Raw genomic sequence first — 19,816 nt, 5'->3', positions numbered from 1 at the left:
TAAGATTTTGAAGAGAGTACATTAGAAGTTGAGGGTTTTTTTAAGGAAAGGAACAAAGGAAAAGAAAATAATTCTCTTTGACATCTGTTCTTTTGACTTCCAGCTAATTAGAGAAGCTGTATTGCCAAGTGTTATTTGTTTGCTGTTGTTTTTCCTTAAATATTTTTAGCTCTTTTCCATCATTTCCCATAAAATCCTAGGCTAAAACATCACTTAAAACATCACAGAATTTGTGTGTTGCTAAGAAGATGATATTCACTCTTTACAGGAAAATAAAGATCGTTCTGCTTTTCATGTGTGTAGAGGCAAAACAATTACAAATGGCAAAATTAAATGAAGTGATATTTCAAAGGAAATAATGTATTTATAGTAGAAAAATATTTTATTACCTTCACTGTCTTGATCTGAGTCTGTTTTCTGAAACCAGCAAAAGAGTAAGTCCATGTTTCCAATAGCAGAATTAATCTTACATAAATAAATGGTTCAATAGTCAGCAAGATCTTGCTGTCTTAGGATGGACCCTTGCTGATAGTAAGAGCACTATGTTACAGCATGCCAGCAGTGGGAGGGAATTGAAAATAAGTGAAAATGAGCTTCCTAAATTAATTTATCTGAAATAGGTAACTTAAAATTTTTAATTAGAAAAATAATCATGGTTTCTACTCTTGCTCCATGAAAAGAGAAATATATTATTTTATGGATGCAGTTGCACATTTTTTCATCATTGTCAATCTACAATTTCCTGTATCTTGTGTTTACCACAAAGAAGGTTGGTCACTCCAAATTTGCCAACGTCTGGCTTTAGTGCTTAAAGAGGTAAAAAAAAAAAATCAGGAAATCAAACATATTTTGTTTAAATAGGTGTAAAATAGCACCAGCAACAATAGCACTCAAACAATCTTTTGAGTTTCTTGAAGTTTTGCTTTGGACAAGACTTTCTGTACCCTCTCAGCTTTTCTACCAGGGCTCACCAAAAAGTTTGCAAGTATCAACTATAGAGTCAATGGCAACAATACAGAACAACAAGCCACAGGTCCTGACCTGCCAGCAGCAAAACTGTAATGCCCCAATACGGTAAAGTACGTGTGTGACACATCGAATTCAAAACCGTCATTCAGTAGGGAGAACAATTTGTTCATCTCACTATAGCCTGGATGCCAACCAAACCAATTTTTTCAGCACCTGGAGCACCCTTGTGCCAGGTTAAGTGGTATTCCTGACAACAGTGCATGGCCAACATTTGCAGTGAATTTAAAATAGGATGTTCTCAAAACAGCTCTTTAAAGTAACAATTCCTTTCCACATTAAAGATACATAAATCTCTGCTGACTGACAGACGTTGAGTCTAGTGGTTGTTTCTCTTATCTCTTTTTCTTACTGATTTATATCCCAGCAAAGTCAGTTATATGATTGTCTTACAAATGTAAAACACAGGGAGAGGCTAAAATCCCAAACTTTTATTGTCTGCCCCTTATTGTTGAATTTCTGCGAGAGAAAATAAAAGAAGCAAACTCAGCAAGCCGTGAAGCAAAGAGAGACATCAGTTACAAAGATTACATCACTGACTGATTTCATCTTCCCAAAACCAGAGTGTATTCTATTGAGTTTGATGTGCCAGGACCAGAAATTGGGAAACATATCAAAACAAATATTTAAAAACCAAGTACGCATTGTTGCTCTGAGATAGGATTGTTTAAAATATAAACAGTTATGCAAATAGAAAACACATTGCCTGGAATACATGAAATGCAATGCACAGTAACCAGCAAAAGTAAAACTGGGCAGTTGGATCCTTACTTAGATCTTAGCCCAGCTGCTTTGGCATCATGCAGCTATACCCTTTCCACATGAACTAAAGGTTTGGCCCAGATGTGAGTACAGATAAAGTATGACTGTTCCTAGGCAGTACTGGAAACCTACGATGCCCAGTAAAACTGCTGGTCTATATTTGCAGTCTCTTTCTTGCCTTGTTTCTTTTATTCTTCAATTATGTGGGTTTTTTCTCTCTTCCCAACAAAATTCCCCTCAACTGCAACTGAAATGCAGACTGTGTTTCACAGTGCATCCAGTCAGAACAATGGGACCTACTGTCTATCATTACATTATCCCCAACTTAAGGCAAATTACGTTACTGTACTCCTGAAACAGCTGTCACATGAAAGTTTTACAAAGCTGTAAGAAAGTTAAAGCTACACAACTCTGTCTACTGTTCCTTGGGTAGTGAACTCTCTAGTTCATTGCGTCAGGGAAAAACTCTCCCAGTAAACACAGTTCTTTTAGGCTCTTTAAATGAAGGAAGGTGTCAGGTATTGTGAAATGAATGGGAGGAAACCAGGAACAATATCTGGTTTTTTTAGCTGCAGCTTCCCTGGAACTATGGCTGATGGGCTAAGCACAACAGAGGTGACTGCCTCAAACACAAATGTGAATGTTTAGTCTTGATTTGAGTGGATTACCACTGAGAGCCCAAGACAATAGTTGCTATAAAGTCATTGTACTCGTCTTGTGTGCTGCCTACTGCTGTGGCTGTTCTCACTTGCCGGGCTAAAGTGGATTCACAAGTGTGGTCAACTCAGGTTAACTCTACAGTGAAGATTTATACACATGCGTTCTGAAATCATCAAAAAATGAACACTATTTCTCTGACATTGTGAACACTGGTACACATGCACAAGTTGGCAAGCTTATGTCACTAAGCTCGTTTAGTTCAGTTGGTGCTATAAAGGAGAAAGCACAACGAAAAGTTAAACAAGAGGTTGTAGCACACAGATCAGAAAAAAATTTATCCACCCTTCACACAGCTGAAGTGAGCGACAAATGAACACAGTCAGTAACGAAAGCAAATAACAATGGTCAGTTCAAAGGAAGCTTGGATCCATGTTTGTGGAAGAAACCAGAAGCAGCAGCCACCAATTGAACTTGTTAGTTCACAGTGGTGATGGATGGGTTGATTAGATTTTTTCCGGGTTAATAAGGGCAGGCTTCAATGGGTCAATAAGCTTCTCATCTTGTATACATTCTACTGGTAAATAAACTAACACTAGACAGTCAAAGCAAGAAGGAAAAAAAAAAAAAGTGATTAGGCTCTTTTGTTCCTCAATATCTGCTTTCCCTTGTCATGAGATCGATGTGATGAGCTGTGGATTCTGCAGCAAAACCTGAATGTAAAACACTGAAGGAGCAAAGAATTTAGTTTTGACTTAAGCACATTTGGGTGGTATAATGATGAAGGACAAGAAGTAAAAGTTAAAATGAAAAGCAAGGAGACAACTGAGAAATATAAAAGCCTAAGGTCTTCACCTTTCTCCCTTCTTTTCTGACTAATGAAAAAGCAAGTCACAAAGAACATGACACCATTCAAAAGAAACATGTCCCACAGTGCGTCAGGGGAATTTATTTTTTTTTATTTTACTGGAGTCTTACCTGACTGTAAATGGACAGAGTGTGAAATCAAAGCAGAAATTCAGCAAAAGATTCTCAAGAGAAACCAAAAAGGGAGAATATGCAGAAATCACTTGCCCAAGAGGAATCAAACACCCCAAAATTCAGACCTTAAGACCTAGATCCTTGCATTCTCCTGGGAAGCAGGTCAGCGGTAACTAAGAAAAGGAGGAGACTAAGCAGAAGCAGCTGTCAGGAAGGTGAAAACCAGCAGAAGGTGTGCATCCTCAGGCACCGAGAGTGAAAAGAAAACAGGTAGGAAAGAAGGGCTGAAATTTCTCTATGGTACAGAGGCAGCAGCAGGTGGTAGAAACTAGCCAGATGCTCAGATGACGAAAAACTAGGTCTGGGCTGGTTTTCAGGGACAGGGGCACTGTATATAGTTCTTCAGTGACAGAATCTACCCTTAAATTCAAGATCGAAGCCCAGTCAGTGTAAACAAAACTTTTGTAACTGAAACTGGCTACAGGCCCATGTAACACAAATGGACTAAACAGATTACATGGCTCACAGCAAGTATGAAACTGGGAGGATTTTCAGAGGTCCACCCAGAGCCAACACTTATCTAACTTGTTCTTTAAAGACTCCAGAGATGACATTTCTTAAATCTTCCTCTGTTAGTTGAACTATCCTTCATCTTAGGAAGGCTTTCAGAATATGTGTAAGCCTTTCTATTAAAAATCAGAGTGCAATAAAACTTTACATTCAAAAAAGCCTAAAATTTTACATCTATAATCCAGTCACCTAATCGGCTGTATTTAAAACACTTTGTATTGTAACAGGAAGCTCTTTCTTAAGTCTTTAAAAAAATACTCTGTAAAAAGTAACTAGATTCAGTAACCGCACTTCTACAGTTGATTCCAATTTTCCGTAACAAGGAAAGTGTTCCTGGAAATATGATTCTTATTGTTACTTAATGTTGATGAGTTACTCAACCAAAACTAATTAGTTCTAGAATGGAAAAGTTGTATATGTGAGTTAGGCATGGTCTCTGGAAAAAGCTGTTCTACTGCTGTAGATCAGCCCTCCTTTATGGAATAAAATGCAGGAAAGGCAGATAGTCAGCTTCTGGAGTCTGTAAAATCCAACCAGGTACAACTGTGCCTTTACCTTTCCACTCTCTATTAACACAAGGAAAGCAGTGTAATTGCAATAACTTCTAAAAAGAGCAGGCAACAAGAACACAAGAATTACTCCCCAGTTTCAGAATAGCCTTTGAAATGTTTATGAAATGTAGGTCATTCCGACTGTGTTTACTCAGCCTGAGCACCATAGGGCTGATCTAGTGAAGTGTTTTATATCATCAGGTAGCAGGAGCCAATTCAGGCTGTCATCTGCTTTGGCCTTGATCACACCATCCTATTTGAACAAAACAAGTTCAAGATACTCTGCAGTTTGAAAAATTATAGTGAAATGAAGAGGCATGGAACTAGGGAGCTAGATATTTAGCAAACTATCCTCCTGTATTAGAGATGCATTGTCAGCCCTCAAGAACTAAGTGCCTGCAAACCAGTGTTCTGCATCTCAGAAAACAAAACCCAATTCTCCCAGTAATCGCTATATCTATTCAGTTTAGTATATAAAGAAATTATGACAGCAATCTTAGACAAAAATAATCTGTTCTTCTACGTCTCACACACTACTGCTTTCTTTTTCATATGTAAAATTTTTTTCTGTCGAGTTGATAAAATTAAGTAAATAGACATTAACCTACCTGATTACTGGACAGAGATACACCAGAAGCTGATACAACAATCTCAAAATAAATATTCAAACAAGTGAGTTTAAATGCTCTCAGGAAGCTCCCTCATTCATCTAATTAACACAGAGGGTGCCTAACCTGAATAGTTTTAACTGAACTGCTAAGTGCAGAGTAGATGAAGTCCCATCTTAATTGACTGAAGTGGAAAAAAATAATTTAAAAAACAAAAAAAAACCAAACAAAAAAAAACAAAAAAAACCCACATACACACACACAAAAAAACCCGCACAACAACAACAAAGCCACACTGACTTAGTGGCAAATTTTCTTGGAATGCCTAGAAGCTGTACTTCAGTCATCAAGATGACAATCAGGTTAATTCCTCTGTAGTCACAGCAATGCAGAGATGCTTTAACTTGGGATGGTTTCTTGCATGGGAACTGCAAGGGGATGTTTTATAGATTGCAAAACTTGCTACAAGCAAAGTCACCAATTTGCAGCCTAACCCCATCCAGGCACATCTAGACCCTAGAGGGAGATGTGATTCAAGAAGATCTGAGTCACTAAACTATTGTTATAGCTATTCTTTCTGGCCCAGAGTTTTCCATTTTTCAGCAGGTTTGAAAGGTACTGTTTTCATGGCGATTTTCTGCAAGGGTGGAGGGGGTGAACACACTTTTATCAGCTCTCACTAGAAGGAAGGAAAGAAAATGTCCCCAAATATCTGGATAAGTTTGGCTAAATTTAAACATGTTTGAATTCTATTACATCACTGAGTCACTGAGAATTGTTAATCAAACCACAATTCCCCAAAACAATCATGAGAGATTCCTGAAGCCACAGTTCTGTCTGTTTAAACATCAGTTTCAACATGAATCACCAAAACTATTTGAGGTAGGAGTGAACAAAAATTTTAAGTCCCTGAGATTAGCATTTCATCCAGCAATAACATGTAATGTAGGAACATCTGAAACATGCAAACAAGGGTAATGTCCAAGTGGAGAAAACCGGCAATGAGCAAAGGCTACAGAAACAGATCCTTTTGCATCAGAAACAGGGTACAGGCAGAGAAAGAGGCTTGTGCATCCAACTGGCCTCAATGAACTTTGAGAAATCTGGAGACTTTTTGAAAATACCGAGTGTCCAAACTAATTGAAGAAATTTAACTCAAGAAGTTTGAACCAAGTACAGATTCCCATATTTTCAATTTGTGCAAATGCAGAAAAACACCATGAAATTAATCTGTTCTGCACTGGGTGGTACCCAAGTCCCCTGAGCTTTAAGCACTTTATGACCAGTCTTTCTGTAAATTATAGAAATTCAGCTCACAGTTGGCTGACAGGTGTCCTGTCTTGTGATTCAAAAAAGAGGGAAGGGAGGGAAGGGAGGGAAGGGGTTTCAAATTGGAAATAAAATATTTTATTTGCTTTTGCAGAAATTTATTAAAAAATAGAAGTAAACCACAAAAACAATATCTAATGTTTTCCTTTTAATTCTAATAAAGGCCACATACAGTTTAGAGAATTCAACCATATACAAAATAATTATACTTAATGGAAGCGAAGGAAATTTCTTATAAGTGCATATAAGGAACACTGAACACATCCTTAGCTGGAGTAAATTCATGATGCAATGTTGGGTTTAGGAAAAGGAGACTGATTTGCAATCAATGTGGGTCTGTGCAAGAGGGCGATCCCAACTAAAAGAGTAATGGCCATATGCCTCTAAAAATTTATTTTTGACTAACTAATCTAGTAGGTATTTATAAAGCATGACAGGTTTGTCTATGCTGATGCAAAACTAATGGTCAGCAACAGAAATAGTAGGCACCAAACTAAAACTCACAGATCAAATTCCTCCCTCAGTCACACTCCATTAGCTGAAATGACAAATGTTCTAGATTTGAAATCCCCACGCTGCCTGGCATACATAATCCTACTTCTTCCCCCTCTGAAAAGTACCAAGTATTTCAGAAAAAAGTATTAAAAAAATTTTCTATTAAATGCAACATAAGAGAATCAGACAGAGGTAACGTCTCCTGAGGTTACACCGTCCAATCCAATCTAAGTTTTGGAAGTTTAAATAAAAAGTGGGGGAAAAAAAATCTGAAAGTATTTTATCAGAAAAAATGAAAAAGGCAAATGAAACAGGCACAGTTGCCTCTTGATTCTCACATGGCTCCATTGGTTGAGTCGAAGTCTGGCAAGTAATCAGGTGACAGTAAGAAATCATGATAACTAAGTCCAGCTGATTAACTGATTAATCAGGATGATCAGTCCAAATTTCATCAAATATGTCCATTAAATATGTCCATTGTTATTTTGGTTTCATCAGACTTGGACTGGTGAAGAGCACAGACTGCACAATACAGCTGAAGTAGTACTCTCCTGCTCAGTGCATAAGTAGCATATAGGACAGAAGTTTAAACACATAAGTACTGTTCATGGTTACTGTATTCTGCAAAATTTAAACAAGTAGATATTGCCATTGCACGCAAAGGACATGCCTATACATGGCAGAAAAATACCCAAAAAGCATGAGGTTCCCAGGCAAGTCACACAGTAAGAGCAGTTGCACAAGCTTTACCTCCCAAGATGTGCCATCACCAACCCAGATCCAATGGATAAAGGCGAAAAAAAGTAAGAAGGGAGAACCCTTATGGCCCATAAAATGTGAGCTGCAATAACCAGTCTGGAGAGAGGGGGCACAACCGGTAGAGTAAGTTTTCATAACTTCTGCATTATTGATGGAGAGAGAAGTGGTGGAAAAAGCCCAAGTCAGACAGAGACCTCAACTGCAGACTCCCAGAGAATCCTGGTAAATGCACAGGGAAGATATAACAGCAACACAATCAGCTCTGACACAAACAACCAATGCTTCCTAAGATCTCCAGACATGAGAGAGGACCAGAAGCAAGTTAAATCTGAGAAAAGAGAACTAACCAGCAAAACTGCAGAAGCACAGAACTGTGCGATCTAATGGTCACACACCAAGAGGCAAACATCCATCCAGTCAAAACATCTCTTCTTTATAGTGTGTATATTTACACAATTTTAATCATGAGTCATGCCAGGACATAAACACACAAGTGAAAGAGAAATCTGTTGTTTAAATAGCTCTTAAGAGTGGCTGAAAATATGATTAGAAGTGTTGGGATGTTTATGCTTTCTTTCAGTACAATTGTGCCATCAGACACAAATCATGGGTAGTACCTGTGTGACGCCTCCCATTCACCCTATCCATCTAATTCTCTTCAGCGAGAGGAAATTTGTTTTCTGCATGGCACAATGGTGTAATTCAGAGGTGACACAACATTCTGACAAGAACTTTTGCTGGTAAGCTTAAAACACCAAACACACTCCAAATAACACATCAGTTCTTCAATCTGTGGGCTCTCCTGAGACAAGGAGCATTTCATTTTGTGCAGCTGACTGCAGGCCAATGGTTTCAAGAACGAGTGGCTGGAAAACCTGTATTTCCCTGAGGTTCTTTTGATGCAGGATTGCTTGCTTGCCTTTTTTATTGAAGACATTGATTTACATCTCTCTGTATAGATATAGAATATTTGTGTACAACAAAGCAGCTGCAAGCATGGCATGCGATGCAGGATGCAGATAGTTTTTAAGGCATTGTTTTAAATGCAAATCATGTAAACAATCAAAATGTTGATATAAAGGTTTATGAAAAAAGCTTTACCTGTGTACCAGGTGGGATATAGTGAAGTTTAGGCCCCACCAAGAGATGTAGATCTTGAGATTTAGTGAGCTTATCCTATAGGGCCACTGGGAAAGAAGGTCATCTCCAGCAGGTGAGAGCTGCAGCCTGCTCAGGCCCACAGAAAGCCTTGCCCCTCACCAGCCCACTGCTCAGTGCCTAAAGCTGGTTACTATAAGTAGCCTCTCTGTGCCAAATTTAAATGATTTGCAACCTCCTCAGACGAGCTGTGCATCTAAGCTGACACCAATATAAGGCTAGAGAAAAAAGGTTGGGATGTGGATGGTACAAACTGATTTTGTAGCAACGAAACCAAAGCTTTGTACACACAGAAGGATGTAGGATCAAAGCATACACATAAAAGTTAGAAAACACTTTTTTTTTCTCCCCCTTCCTTTCTTTAAAAATAAAAATACCAAACCCAGAAAACCCCAATACTGAAGTGACTTGAGGGCAATTAGGGGCAAAACAGATTCCATTTTGCTCACAATTCCAAGACCGGAACCAAACGTCATGATTCAACAGGGGAGTTTTCTTCAAATGATCACAAAATGAGAATTGTCGTTTTCTAGAGTGTTCCTGTGAAAGCCAGGAACCCTGCCAGGCTAATAGCACTCACTACTGAAGACAGATTACCCTCCCTCTCCTCCAGCCCATCAGGATCAGCACTGGTAAATAAACATGAGAGAACTCATGTGAGGCTCTGACAGTACCACTCCACTGCAATTAACTCATTCCCTCAATACACAGCAGTTTAGATGAATCAGCAAATACCAGGGAGATAGAGGAAAGAAGAGACAGAAGATGTTCCGCCAAAACTTCTGACTATATAAATAAAACCACATGACATTGCATGTCCAAGTAATTTAAATGGCTATCTAATGATTCTAATGTGCATCAAAAAGTTTCATAGACTTTTCAATAAAAATGCTCTGCTGGAAAGTAAACCAGTACGTATTTACTTAAAGATATTTTGTTTAAAAGGAAAAAACAAACCTTAGAACCTTAGCATTATGTTGAGTAGACTTATTTTTTCCCTTCCCCTAAAAAATTACAATTTGTTGGTTCATCAAGGTCACTGTGGACCACAACACTTACAGGTTTTGCTGGAACAGGGACCATGCTCAGCACATTAGGGACCAGGTTCTGTTTCAGTAGCACATTACCCTGTCATCATGCCCTTTCCAGATCAGACTTGTGTATCTGCCTATAGAACCCCCTGTGCCCAATCTCCTCATAATAACCCTGAGTAGTCACAAACATCTATTAAACACAGGTTTGAATCTGTTACCACACTGAGACATCTCAGTGACTCAAGGCAAGGTACAAAGTGGTCACTATAAGCTTTTGACACTTGTGCCAACAAAGCTGCATCCAATTTCAGTCCTCTAGACACAGGAGGTAGGAATAATGTCAGTCAGCATGCAACTGTTACTCCGAGACAAGTAGTGCTTTGCCAGGGCAGAAAACAAGGACAGCTACCCCAGCGCAGCACACTGGCCCTGACCACAGTCTTCTAAATGAACCAGAAAAAAGAACAATTTTCTTTTATCTTATTGAACATACACTGAGTATCTTCTTATACACACAAAGACACCTAGCTATGTAACCTAAATTGTCAGAATCTTTTATCCTTGTGTTAATTTTATGACCCCTTCGGTTGTCCTTCTTCTTGGGGGATGAAAGCAAATATATGGCGGGGGAGGGTAACTGCCAAAGGTCATCTATATTTAATGCAGTTTCATGTGCTGGGTCACATAGCATTCCCAGGCTGAAAAGAAGGCTCTGTTGCTGGGAATTTAAAAAACAAGTTGAAGGTAGTGTGCAATCATACTACAAGGAGTTGTCAATCAGGTCTTACTGTGCCTTCCAATTTTTTTCAGAATAGCCAAAAAAGTGGGAAAGTCTCCAGGTGTGTCATTCTATCATGGAGAGAATAAAGTCTTTGGAGGTTTCACATTAATTTGATTCAAAACAAATTATTCACTTATTCCCAGTACTACAAGCTCTGTTAATTCACTCAGCTTACTTACAGAGCAAAGGATTTGCTGTTACACATCCCACACAAAAAAAAAGCCAAAAAAAAGCCTATTTCAGCTGCTTAAGTTTGTACTACATATTGCTGCACTTATTGAGGTTCCAAGCTAGGGAAACAGGCTTGCTCAAGAAAACATGGTAGCATGTGTTTAATTTTAAACATGTGCTTTCCAAGTCCCACTGCATTTGTACACTTGACTGACAGAAGATTTCAGTGTAGGCTAGTGTGCTCTTCTGAATCCAGGCCAGAGAATACTTGAACAATTCCATAAAATCATTTTAGATGTTCCTCTGATGAGAAAAATATTTTCTCTCTAAATACCAGGCTCTGTCTGTCTATACCTTCAAGTATGCCACGGATGAAGCAACGAGCAGCATCTGATATGCAAACTAGAGAAAAGAAGGTAGGGACATGTATAGTGCTAGGCTTGCTTTAATTCAGGCGTACTTAATTTTCCAGGAATGCAACAGAAGTCACCGCCATGAAGTTTTCCATGCATGAATAACTACAGCAAAATAATGCTCAATGTCTGCAGCTGCCTACAGGCTCCAGGAAAACTTGGTCACATACAATATGTATTGTATCCTCCCCATGGATGTAGAAAGCTTCATTTGTAGAGATCAGAGCTGTAAGTAATCAAAATGGACCCATAATGACAGATTCAGTACTCTATGTAACCCACATACTAGCAAACACCAGAACTTACACAGCCTACTCCAGATCAACCTACTCCAGATATACACTAGCACGAGGGTACTACAAAATACCCACCATTTTATCTGATCCTGCTTGTTTGTCATACTTTTGGCATTCTGAGAAGGAACAAACCTTAATACACTGAAATGCATGTGCACACATAGGTATGCACATATACATATAAAACTAGAAAAAACTCTAATATTTCTCAGCAGAAGTTTAATCAGAATTAGACCTTCTTGCAGACCAGTCTGAGAAAGCTGCAGTATTAATTCACAAAAGCTAAATGGAAACTGCAACATGCCTGCATTTCACTGAAGCCTTTCATAAAGCATCTAAAAACTCTGAAACTAAATTCAAAGTGGACACCTCCCCAGAAACAACCCCCACACATCAGCTGCAACACATTACAGAGGGCCACAATAAATAGCAAAAAAATACAGGAACTAAAGCAGGATACATGATCTAATTGGTTTTAGCATGTTTCTTACTAGCAAGGAGGAAGGAACAAGAAGCTTCTTAATAGAGATCACCAGATGAGTAATATTAACTCGGTAGAGAGAGACAAAGAAAAATAAAAAACAAAGACAATAAATGAATCCCTCTCTTCTTGTGACACTAAAATTTTTAAAATTCAAAGCACTTATTAGCATGTAGAACTGAGTATTACTGACACACTGTCACAACATCACATTCTCTTGCCTGGGCTAAGTCCTCTTTATGGTGCTTTCCCTCCACCCCCCTTTCTTCTCCAGTGCTTAGTTTGGAGTAGTCTAGGAATCTCAGAGGTGTAAATCATACTTCACAGTCCAGAGTTCACCATGAATTGAGTTATTTTGGCTCTCCTATTCCCATTTCACACTCCACACACAGAAAACCAGAAGTGGCTGTAAAGGAGACTGACAAAGTTACAGATCAGAGGCTTCTGTGAGCTCTGGAAGCACTGTACAGATGCTACTTTCACACATAGAAGACATAAAATGAGGTGGACAATTCTCATATTATAAGAAATGGTTTAACTCCCTCAGCAGCTTCACATCATGGTATGTATGTAATTTTTTCCCCATCCTCTCCACCTTCACTCCCTTCTGTTTCCAGTGCAGGCAGCCAACACATCATGCAACGGAGGGACCAAGAGTTGCAGTGCCTCGTCATGTTTCCTTATGCCAAGAGAATGAGAGGTACCTTTTAACCTCATTCTCTCAACACATCAGTGTGTCAGACAGGGGTCTTGCTTGTCCTCCAAAGCAGGCATTCAGCTTCCAAGGCTGTACATAGGTCTTGTGCCACACCTCTAAAATTTCTCTACCGCCACTAGTTCACTGGTTTAGATACCAGGAGGGGCAGAGGGACATGGCTGCATTGAAGGTACAGAAACACTCTTGTGGCTGAGGACATGCCTGTGGTGCTGCAGCATGCAAGTGTCCTCTCTCATTTGTTACTAATAAGATCTCCTGGGCAGGGACAAACAGGCTTTGACACACAGAAGAAAATGAGGCCAGTAATGCCACCAACATGTCCTGTGGCTAATATTGACAAAAACACAGCACAGACAGGACAGGAAAAAGCCTCATGCTGTTGGCATACACACACACACACCCAGGCATGCACTTTGAAAATTGTTTGAAGAGCTTGAGGTCTTGTTGTTAAGCAAGTTGTGAATGTTTCCAAAAAGCCTAAATGCGAGACAATGGCAGCACATTGCTAAAGAATGTTTAAGGGATATAGGCTGATCGGATAATTGCCTGTAAGGCAAAAGCAGAAACAGTTTAGAGAAATAAAGGACATGGGTTTGAATGAGACTTAAAAAAACTTATCTTTAATTTTTAAGATGACAAAGCATACACTGCAAAGAATTAAAAAACACTGACTACAAGATAAAAACAGTAAAAGATCTATCAGGAGAGCAAATCCACATTTACACAGCCTTTCAGAACACAGTGTTTGAAAGAGTAAGTCTCTTCACTTGCTCCAAGCCCTTACAAGGCACCCAACTGAGAGCGATTTTCATTTCATACACTCCAAAGTCAGGAGCATGATGTGAACACAGATAACTTGAACTTTCATTTTTTCACCCCTAACTCTGTAGATGAAGCAGCCAGGACACGTATAACATAGACAAAACACTGATTTGTGTGAGAACTGCAACTCTGGTCTTGTTACTATAGTCAAAACCATTTTAATTGGAGTTGGACGAATCAAGCAGAAGTACATCTGTGAATGTTTTCTGGCCTCCTGAAATGCTTATGTGCATTCATTTCCACATCAGTGTTCTGCACATATCCCACCCCCATATTTAGACAAATGGAGCAGCCTCTGCCTCAGATGGCCCCTGCCTAGCCAACAAATCCTTGAAGGCTGAGCAAGTATCACCTTATTCTTATTATCTTCCTTTGGCACAGCTATGAGAAACAGAGCACTATGAGCTAAGTCAACACCTACTTCTACAAATATTCATGCTGGTAAGTGGGAAGAAAATTTTATGAGAAGAGGATTGTGCATAGCATCAACCTCCCTGCTTGCACACACACCAGAAATGCTTAACACATCCCAACAGGAAATGAGAACATCTGATGGTTCAGCCCAGGCTGAATACATATAAGAACTTTTTCTGAATATTGAAAGAACTAAAAACCTACTCATCCTTAAAACAGTCAACACAAAATCACAAATACTACACACTTCAGAAAAATCAAGTTCTTAACCTTATAATTCTACTAGCAGAAAAAGAAAAGTTAATACATACATGGAAATTCATTTGCCCTACTTTGGCTTTGTATGCACAGTAAGGAAAAATCAGAGCTTACCTTCCACCTGAAAATGATTACTGTGCTCAGTCCTCTGAGCAGCAACTGGCTCTGTAATGCAGCTACATTTAATGTACCTAAGCAGTTCTATAACAAGTAGAGACCATTAATCAGAGACCTTGGATATGGCGGGAAACAAATTAAAGTCTCAGAAGACTATACCATGTTCTATCACAAAACAGTGTGTCACATCACATGCAGGGTATCACAAAGCACTTAAGCACTGTTCTTTTATATTAAGCATAGCAATACGTTCTATGTCAGAACTCTATTATTTTTTCAATACTTATTAAGCAAGAGAAAAAATAGTAAATCGTGTGGCAGTCTAATATGTTCAGTATAACTCTGAACAAAGCTTGTGCAATATTTTAGCAAATATTTACTGCAGACACAGAGAAACCCTTCTACTGCTAGGTTTGTGATCAACTGTATTTACCACTCTCTAGGACTGAAACATACACTTCAATTAGAAGCTGGTGAAGAACAAATACATGCAAAACATGGAAAAGGCAAGGACTCTAAATTCACTGAATACACAACCTATTTTTCCACTAGATGCATTTTAATTACATTTTGCAGATGGTTTTTTTCAGTGTTTTGCCATAGCATACGAAATTAATTTTTGAGGGGAGGAAATGCAAGAAGAGCTTTTCTATATTTACATGTTAAATAGTATTTGCTGGTCTAGGCAAAATGCATTCTGCTATTCAAGAGAGGCACTTCACAGGGACACTACACTCCAGTTCCCAGGTCTGAATGACTCAGAAGCAACAGCATTCCCCTGCAGTGGGTATGTGCATGCAAAAACTAGTCCTCTGTCTTAAACTCAGAATCTCAGTGTAGGATGGATTCCCATTCTTGTTGCACCAAACTGGAAGCAAAAGCAAAAAATGTCCACTTTTCACTGTTATTTTAAAGGTTACAAGATTTCTCCAAAATTTAGAAAATATATATTCCAGCAACAAATGGATTACAAGAAAAAGAAAGAAAGAAACTTCTTTTTCCATTACCTATTTTAAGCAATGCTTTGATTTATTGTGAGGGGAACAGACGAGTAAGATAAATGTGTAGATCTCCCCTTGAGATCTACAGGGACAGCAGAGACAGTCCGGTGCATTTTGCAGAGTATTTTGGTTTTAAGGAGTTCAAAGAATACTTTCTTCTTCAAAGTCAAATTTCACCACCACGGGCCGGGTCATGTTCCACTTCTTATTTCGATTCCTATCCTCGATGAACTCCTGGTAAGGATCTTGCTTTGAAATCGCTTTCTTGGAGCGTACATAACCAAAAAAGACAGTTAACGCCAGGAAAGAGTAAAACAACATGACAAAGAGGACGAAGAAATAGGCGTTGTCATATGGTTTGTATTGTGGCTCTTTTTGTTCTGTAGCATTTTTCCTTGTGTCCAGGTTCCTTTCCAGAAGTTGCAGAACACATTGCGAGATGAGAGAAGCTAAAGCTGTTTGGTTCATTTTGGGGAATTCGAAAGCACATCAGAAAACAGAGGGGAGTGAGCATCCAGGGGCCCCAAGTGATGCTTTGCTCAAGTGGGACTCTATCCACTAGCTCCAACAGGAGTTGGATCTGGCCTGTAATCATTTCCTCTTTTGGTAAAGAATGCTGTTAAGCACTTATTGGGTCCCAGTCACTTGATAATGAAGCATTTGGCTGATAAGCCTGCCTTGCCTGTGAAGTCTATTAATAATAACAGTATCAAATCCTTGAGACATGCATCTGCTAGGCAGTTTAAAATGTGCAATTTAGTGTTTTATTCCCCTACCCCCCATCCACACCCCAATATTTGGGGAAAAGATCTGCTCAGGTTACTAGGTGAAAGGACTTTAAAAACACCAGTGGGATGTGATAGGTGTGTAGGGGCAGAAGGAAAAAAAAAAAAGGCATTTCAGTCAGCTGCTATCTACGAGTTAAGCATGAAAACTCAAATTTCAACTCAAATTTGACAACCTCTGAGCTTAGGTGGAAAGTTGAATGTTTTAATGTGTCTGCATTAAGCCTTAGGACTGATAGTCTGTAGCTGTGTGCTGCCACAAATACCACACAGGAAACATGCAAGAGAGTAATATCAAAACAGAAAAGAACTGCTTATAAAGTCGTTCTGGAAAATGAAACCCTTGACTGCCACTGACAAGTGGACTACACCGAGTATTTTCAGACAAGGAGCAAGGAGGTTAAGTCTTCTCCAGTGTGGTTTCTCACAGGTCATGTCTACTTGCATGATAATAGCAGAGCAGTGCTCTGTGGATTCCTGCTTCCTATTGTGTTTTACAGGCTAGGTCACTCTAAAGTAAATTGTTGTTTTACAAAGTAGTGAAACCTTATCTTGCTACAAAAAAAAAAAAAAGTCCTTACTGCCACAAATGACAATACCAGCTGTTTCTTTCTGTGATCTGAATTCTGGGGAGTAAGCACCATGACTTTGAAGTGGAGAGCACATCACCAGACTAGCAGTTTGCCAACTCTGCACTGTTTCTTTAGACCTGACCCCCTGAACTGATTGTATGATGACTAATTCACATGCTAAGATTGCAGTATATCGGTATCACTAAACAGCCTGCATTTGTCATTAAGGGTTTCTTGTAAAAAGAAAGATGAAAGTGAAGTCTGTAATTTTATATGAGCAGCAGACTATGCTATAAGTACATTTAGAATATGCAACTTCTAGAAGAAATGTTCAGCTCCACATTTTAACTATTTGTTTTAAAATCAGCCTTAAAAAAAAAAAAAAACCATAAAGAGCAATACCAAATCCTGTTCTTGGTTGGGGCCGAGTTATGGGAGAGATCTTATTCACCTATTCTTGTGGGTAAAGGAGAACAGATTCAGGGGACCTAATGTCATTTTGAGAAAAAAGAAAAGCTTTATCAGCAGTTTAACTACAAATAAAATACATGCATTAAACTAGTATAAAATCTTCAGGGGACCTATGCCCAATTTATATTCACGTAACTGGAAAAAGATTTTCATCTAGGTTTTGCGACTTTTCCAGAACTCTGTAAACTCTTACTGTTTGTTTGTTTTTTAAAGAATTTGCTTCAGTAAAAGAAGTATGTGATCCACACAAATTAGGTTGGACACATGCTAATCCTGTAAATTTTTTGCCTGTTTGAGAAAACACATGACCTCTGTTAGCTAAGTTTCTGGCCTTTTCAGTATCGGCAAAATAAAACAAAATGGGGGGAGGGGGGCAGGGGCTAGGACACCACAAATGAGAAACAAGTGACAAAAATCACTCCAGTGAATTCCCAGTGACAAATTTGGGTACGCTATGAACAAGGAGAGCTGCGCCTACAGTTCACCACACCTCTTAAAGCACAGCTGCAGCACCTCGATTCTTGAAGTGTGCACTCATTATTTCTTAGAAATAAGAGGGTTTAACACTGCATATTATGCTACGCAGTAAGCTTCACGTGTCTAAGCAGTTTTTTAACAAAAGGCACACCAAGACTTGGGGATCTGACTGTCTGAATGGCAGGGAAAGAAAGTACATCAGCCTAACTCTGGAAGCTAAATTACCATGTTAACCCTGGGCCATGCTTGTCAACACATGAGCTTCATCCCTCAGGTAGCTCACAAACCCAGAATCCTGGCCCACTGAACTCAGTGCTACACCTTCCTTTTCAAGCATGCTGTAACATGCCCATCTCTCCCCAGAGCAGAGACTACTCAGGACCAGAGTGCACCACCCTTAGCACAACAGATACTACATTTCACCAGTTTCCACATGACTGCTCACAGAGCAATCTCCATCTGAGAAAGAACGACACACAAAGGGAGACTTCTAGTCTTAACACTGTCAGCTGCAAAAAAAAAAAAAACTCTTAAAGGCTTTGCATACACATGTGAAAGAAAACCATAAGCCAAGGAACACACATAACACAGCAGATGAAGTCTTCTGCCTCTAAACTGAAAGAGGCCTCCAGGCATCATTTCTGGGTAAATGGAGGGACCTCAGCTGCCCCCTGCTCAGCCTTAGGAAGTGTTATGCCTTCCAGACACAGCTGGAAGGTCATTCTCTCCTGCTTTGAAGGAACTGCTCACTGATAGACCATTGAACTCACCTGTGCTGTCCTGCTTTGCTGCTCCTGAAATGCTCTTGCCCAAACACACCTGCATCAGGAGTTAGATGATATGACCCCACCCAATTAAAGGCAGACGCTTATTTATCTTCCTGCTCATCTAATGCAATCTGAGTTTATTGTAATTTAGGGTATTTCCGTCCACTGTTTCTGCATTTAGTTGAACAGATCAGTATTCTGTTAGGCTACACAAACAAACACTGCTTTAAAGTTGTTTTTTCTCTCCTTTTTTCAACCTCCCCCAAAAACCTAAAAGTACATAATGATGCTTTGAACAAGATCCTAAAGAGCTATTTCCATAAAGTGGTCCAGTTCTTTTTGGAGATGTAAGTACATGAAACTCTTCAAATGCGGGGGGACAATGAGTGAAGATTAAAAAGAAAGTAAAAGATTAAAAGGAAAAGACCATAAGAAAAACTCAAAGGGGGGGAAAAGATCAAAAAAGAGGATTAACTATATTACTTGTTGTTTTTCAGAAATTAAAGAAGTATGGAGGATAAGGAATTTGTTTCCTTTTGGCCCTAGAAAAATGCCAATTATGGTAGCTAAATTGCCAGGATCACATATCAGTATGCTTTGGAAATGTGAGAAATGGATGGGAAATATAAACACAGGGCAATAGCTTACAGTTATGTTAAGAATTAAGCCACAAAAATATCAAGATTTAGTCACTGAACAAGCTGCCAAAGTTAATCTTTCCTGATGAACTTGAGCAGGATCAGAATAGAAGCAACAGAACTGTAGTTTCACGGATCAAAATAGCCTTGTTCACTCATCTTTGTTATCTCTGGGTCTTCACATACCTAAAATTTCCACTAAAAATCAAGGGAAAGTGACTGGGTGTAAGTGACATGGATATAAGATCAAACTCTTTATCTACTTTGTGTATTCATTTTAGGAAGGTTTATTTAAGCTTTAGAGATAAACAAAAAAATAACTACTCCAAGTCTCTTTTTGTCAAGAGAGCTTGTGATACCATTCACACTAGTACAGATTATGTTTTCCTTTAGATTTTTTTGGACACAATAACGAACACTCTTTTGGAGCGTGGAGAAACTCCTTACTCACAGATCTTTTAATATGGCATTTATGTATCCCTTTATGAATAAGGATTACAAAAGAAGGCAGGCAGAGATTTCTGCCCCAAACTTGATGCATGTCTAAACCCCAGAAATAATTTACCAAAGTCTACAGGGTAATTTTACCCAAACTGACTACTTTTCCAGAGGCTCACAGATGGTTTTGCTGTGGTTGGTTCTCACCAAGGCAAGGCAGACCAGTTCTGCATCCTCCCACTACCCCTGGGGTCAGGATCTGGCCT

General features: G+C 39.0%; 1 protein-coding gene across 1 annotated transcript; it reads right to left on the bottom strand.

Annotated features, from left to right (window-relative positions):
• Positions 1–15,414: 15,414 nt before the first annotated feature.
• LOC113950564 lies at positions 15,415–15,907 on the bottom strand. Its single transcript, XM_027650493.1, has one exon. The coding sequence runs from the start codon at positions 15,868–15,870 to the stop codon at positions 15,544–15,546; it is 327 nt and encodes a 108-aa protein (XP_027506294.1). The 5' UTR covers positions 15,871–15,907; the 3' UTR covers positions 15,415–15,543.
• Positions 15,908–19,816: the final 3,909 nt, after the last annotated feature.

This window comes from Corapipo altera, unplaced genomic scaffold, assembly GCF_003945725.1.
Source record: "Corapipo altera isolate COAL_440 unplaced genomic scaffold, ASM394572v1 54, whole genome shotgun sequence".
Classification (NCBI taxonomy): Eukaryota; Metazoa; Chordata; class Aves; order Passeriformes; family Pipridae; genus Corapipo; species Corapipo altera.
The sequence above is the reverse complement of the archived record's forward strand: the minus strand, read 5'-3'. Positions and strand labels throughout refer to the sequence as shown.

Excerpts from the sequence above, each read along its gene's own strand:
- LOC113950564 (XM_027650493.1), bottom strand. The coding sequence starts at position 15,870 with ATGAACCAAACAGCTTTAGCTTCTCTCATCTCGCAATGTGTTCTGCAA.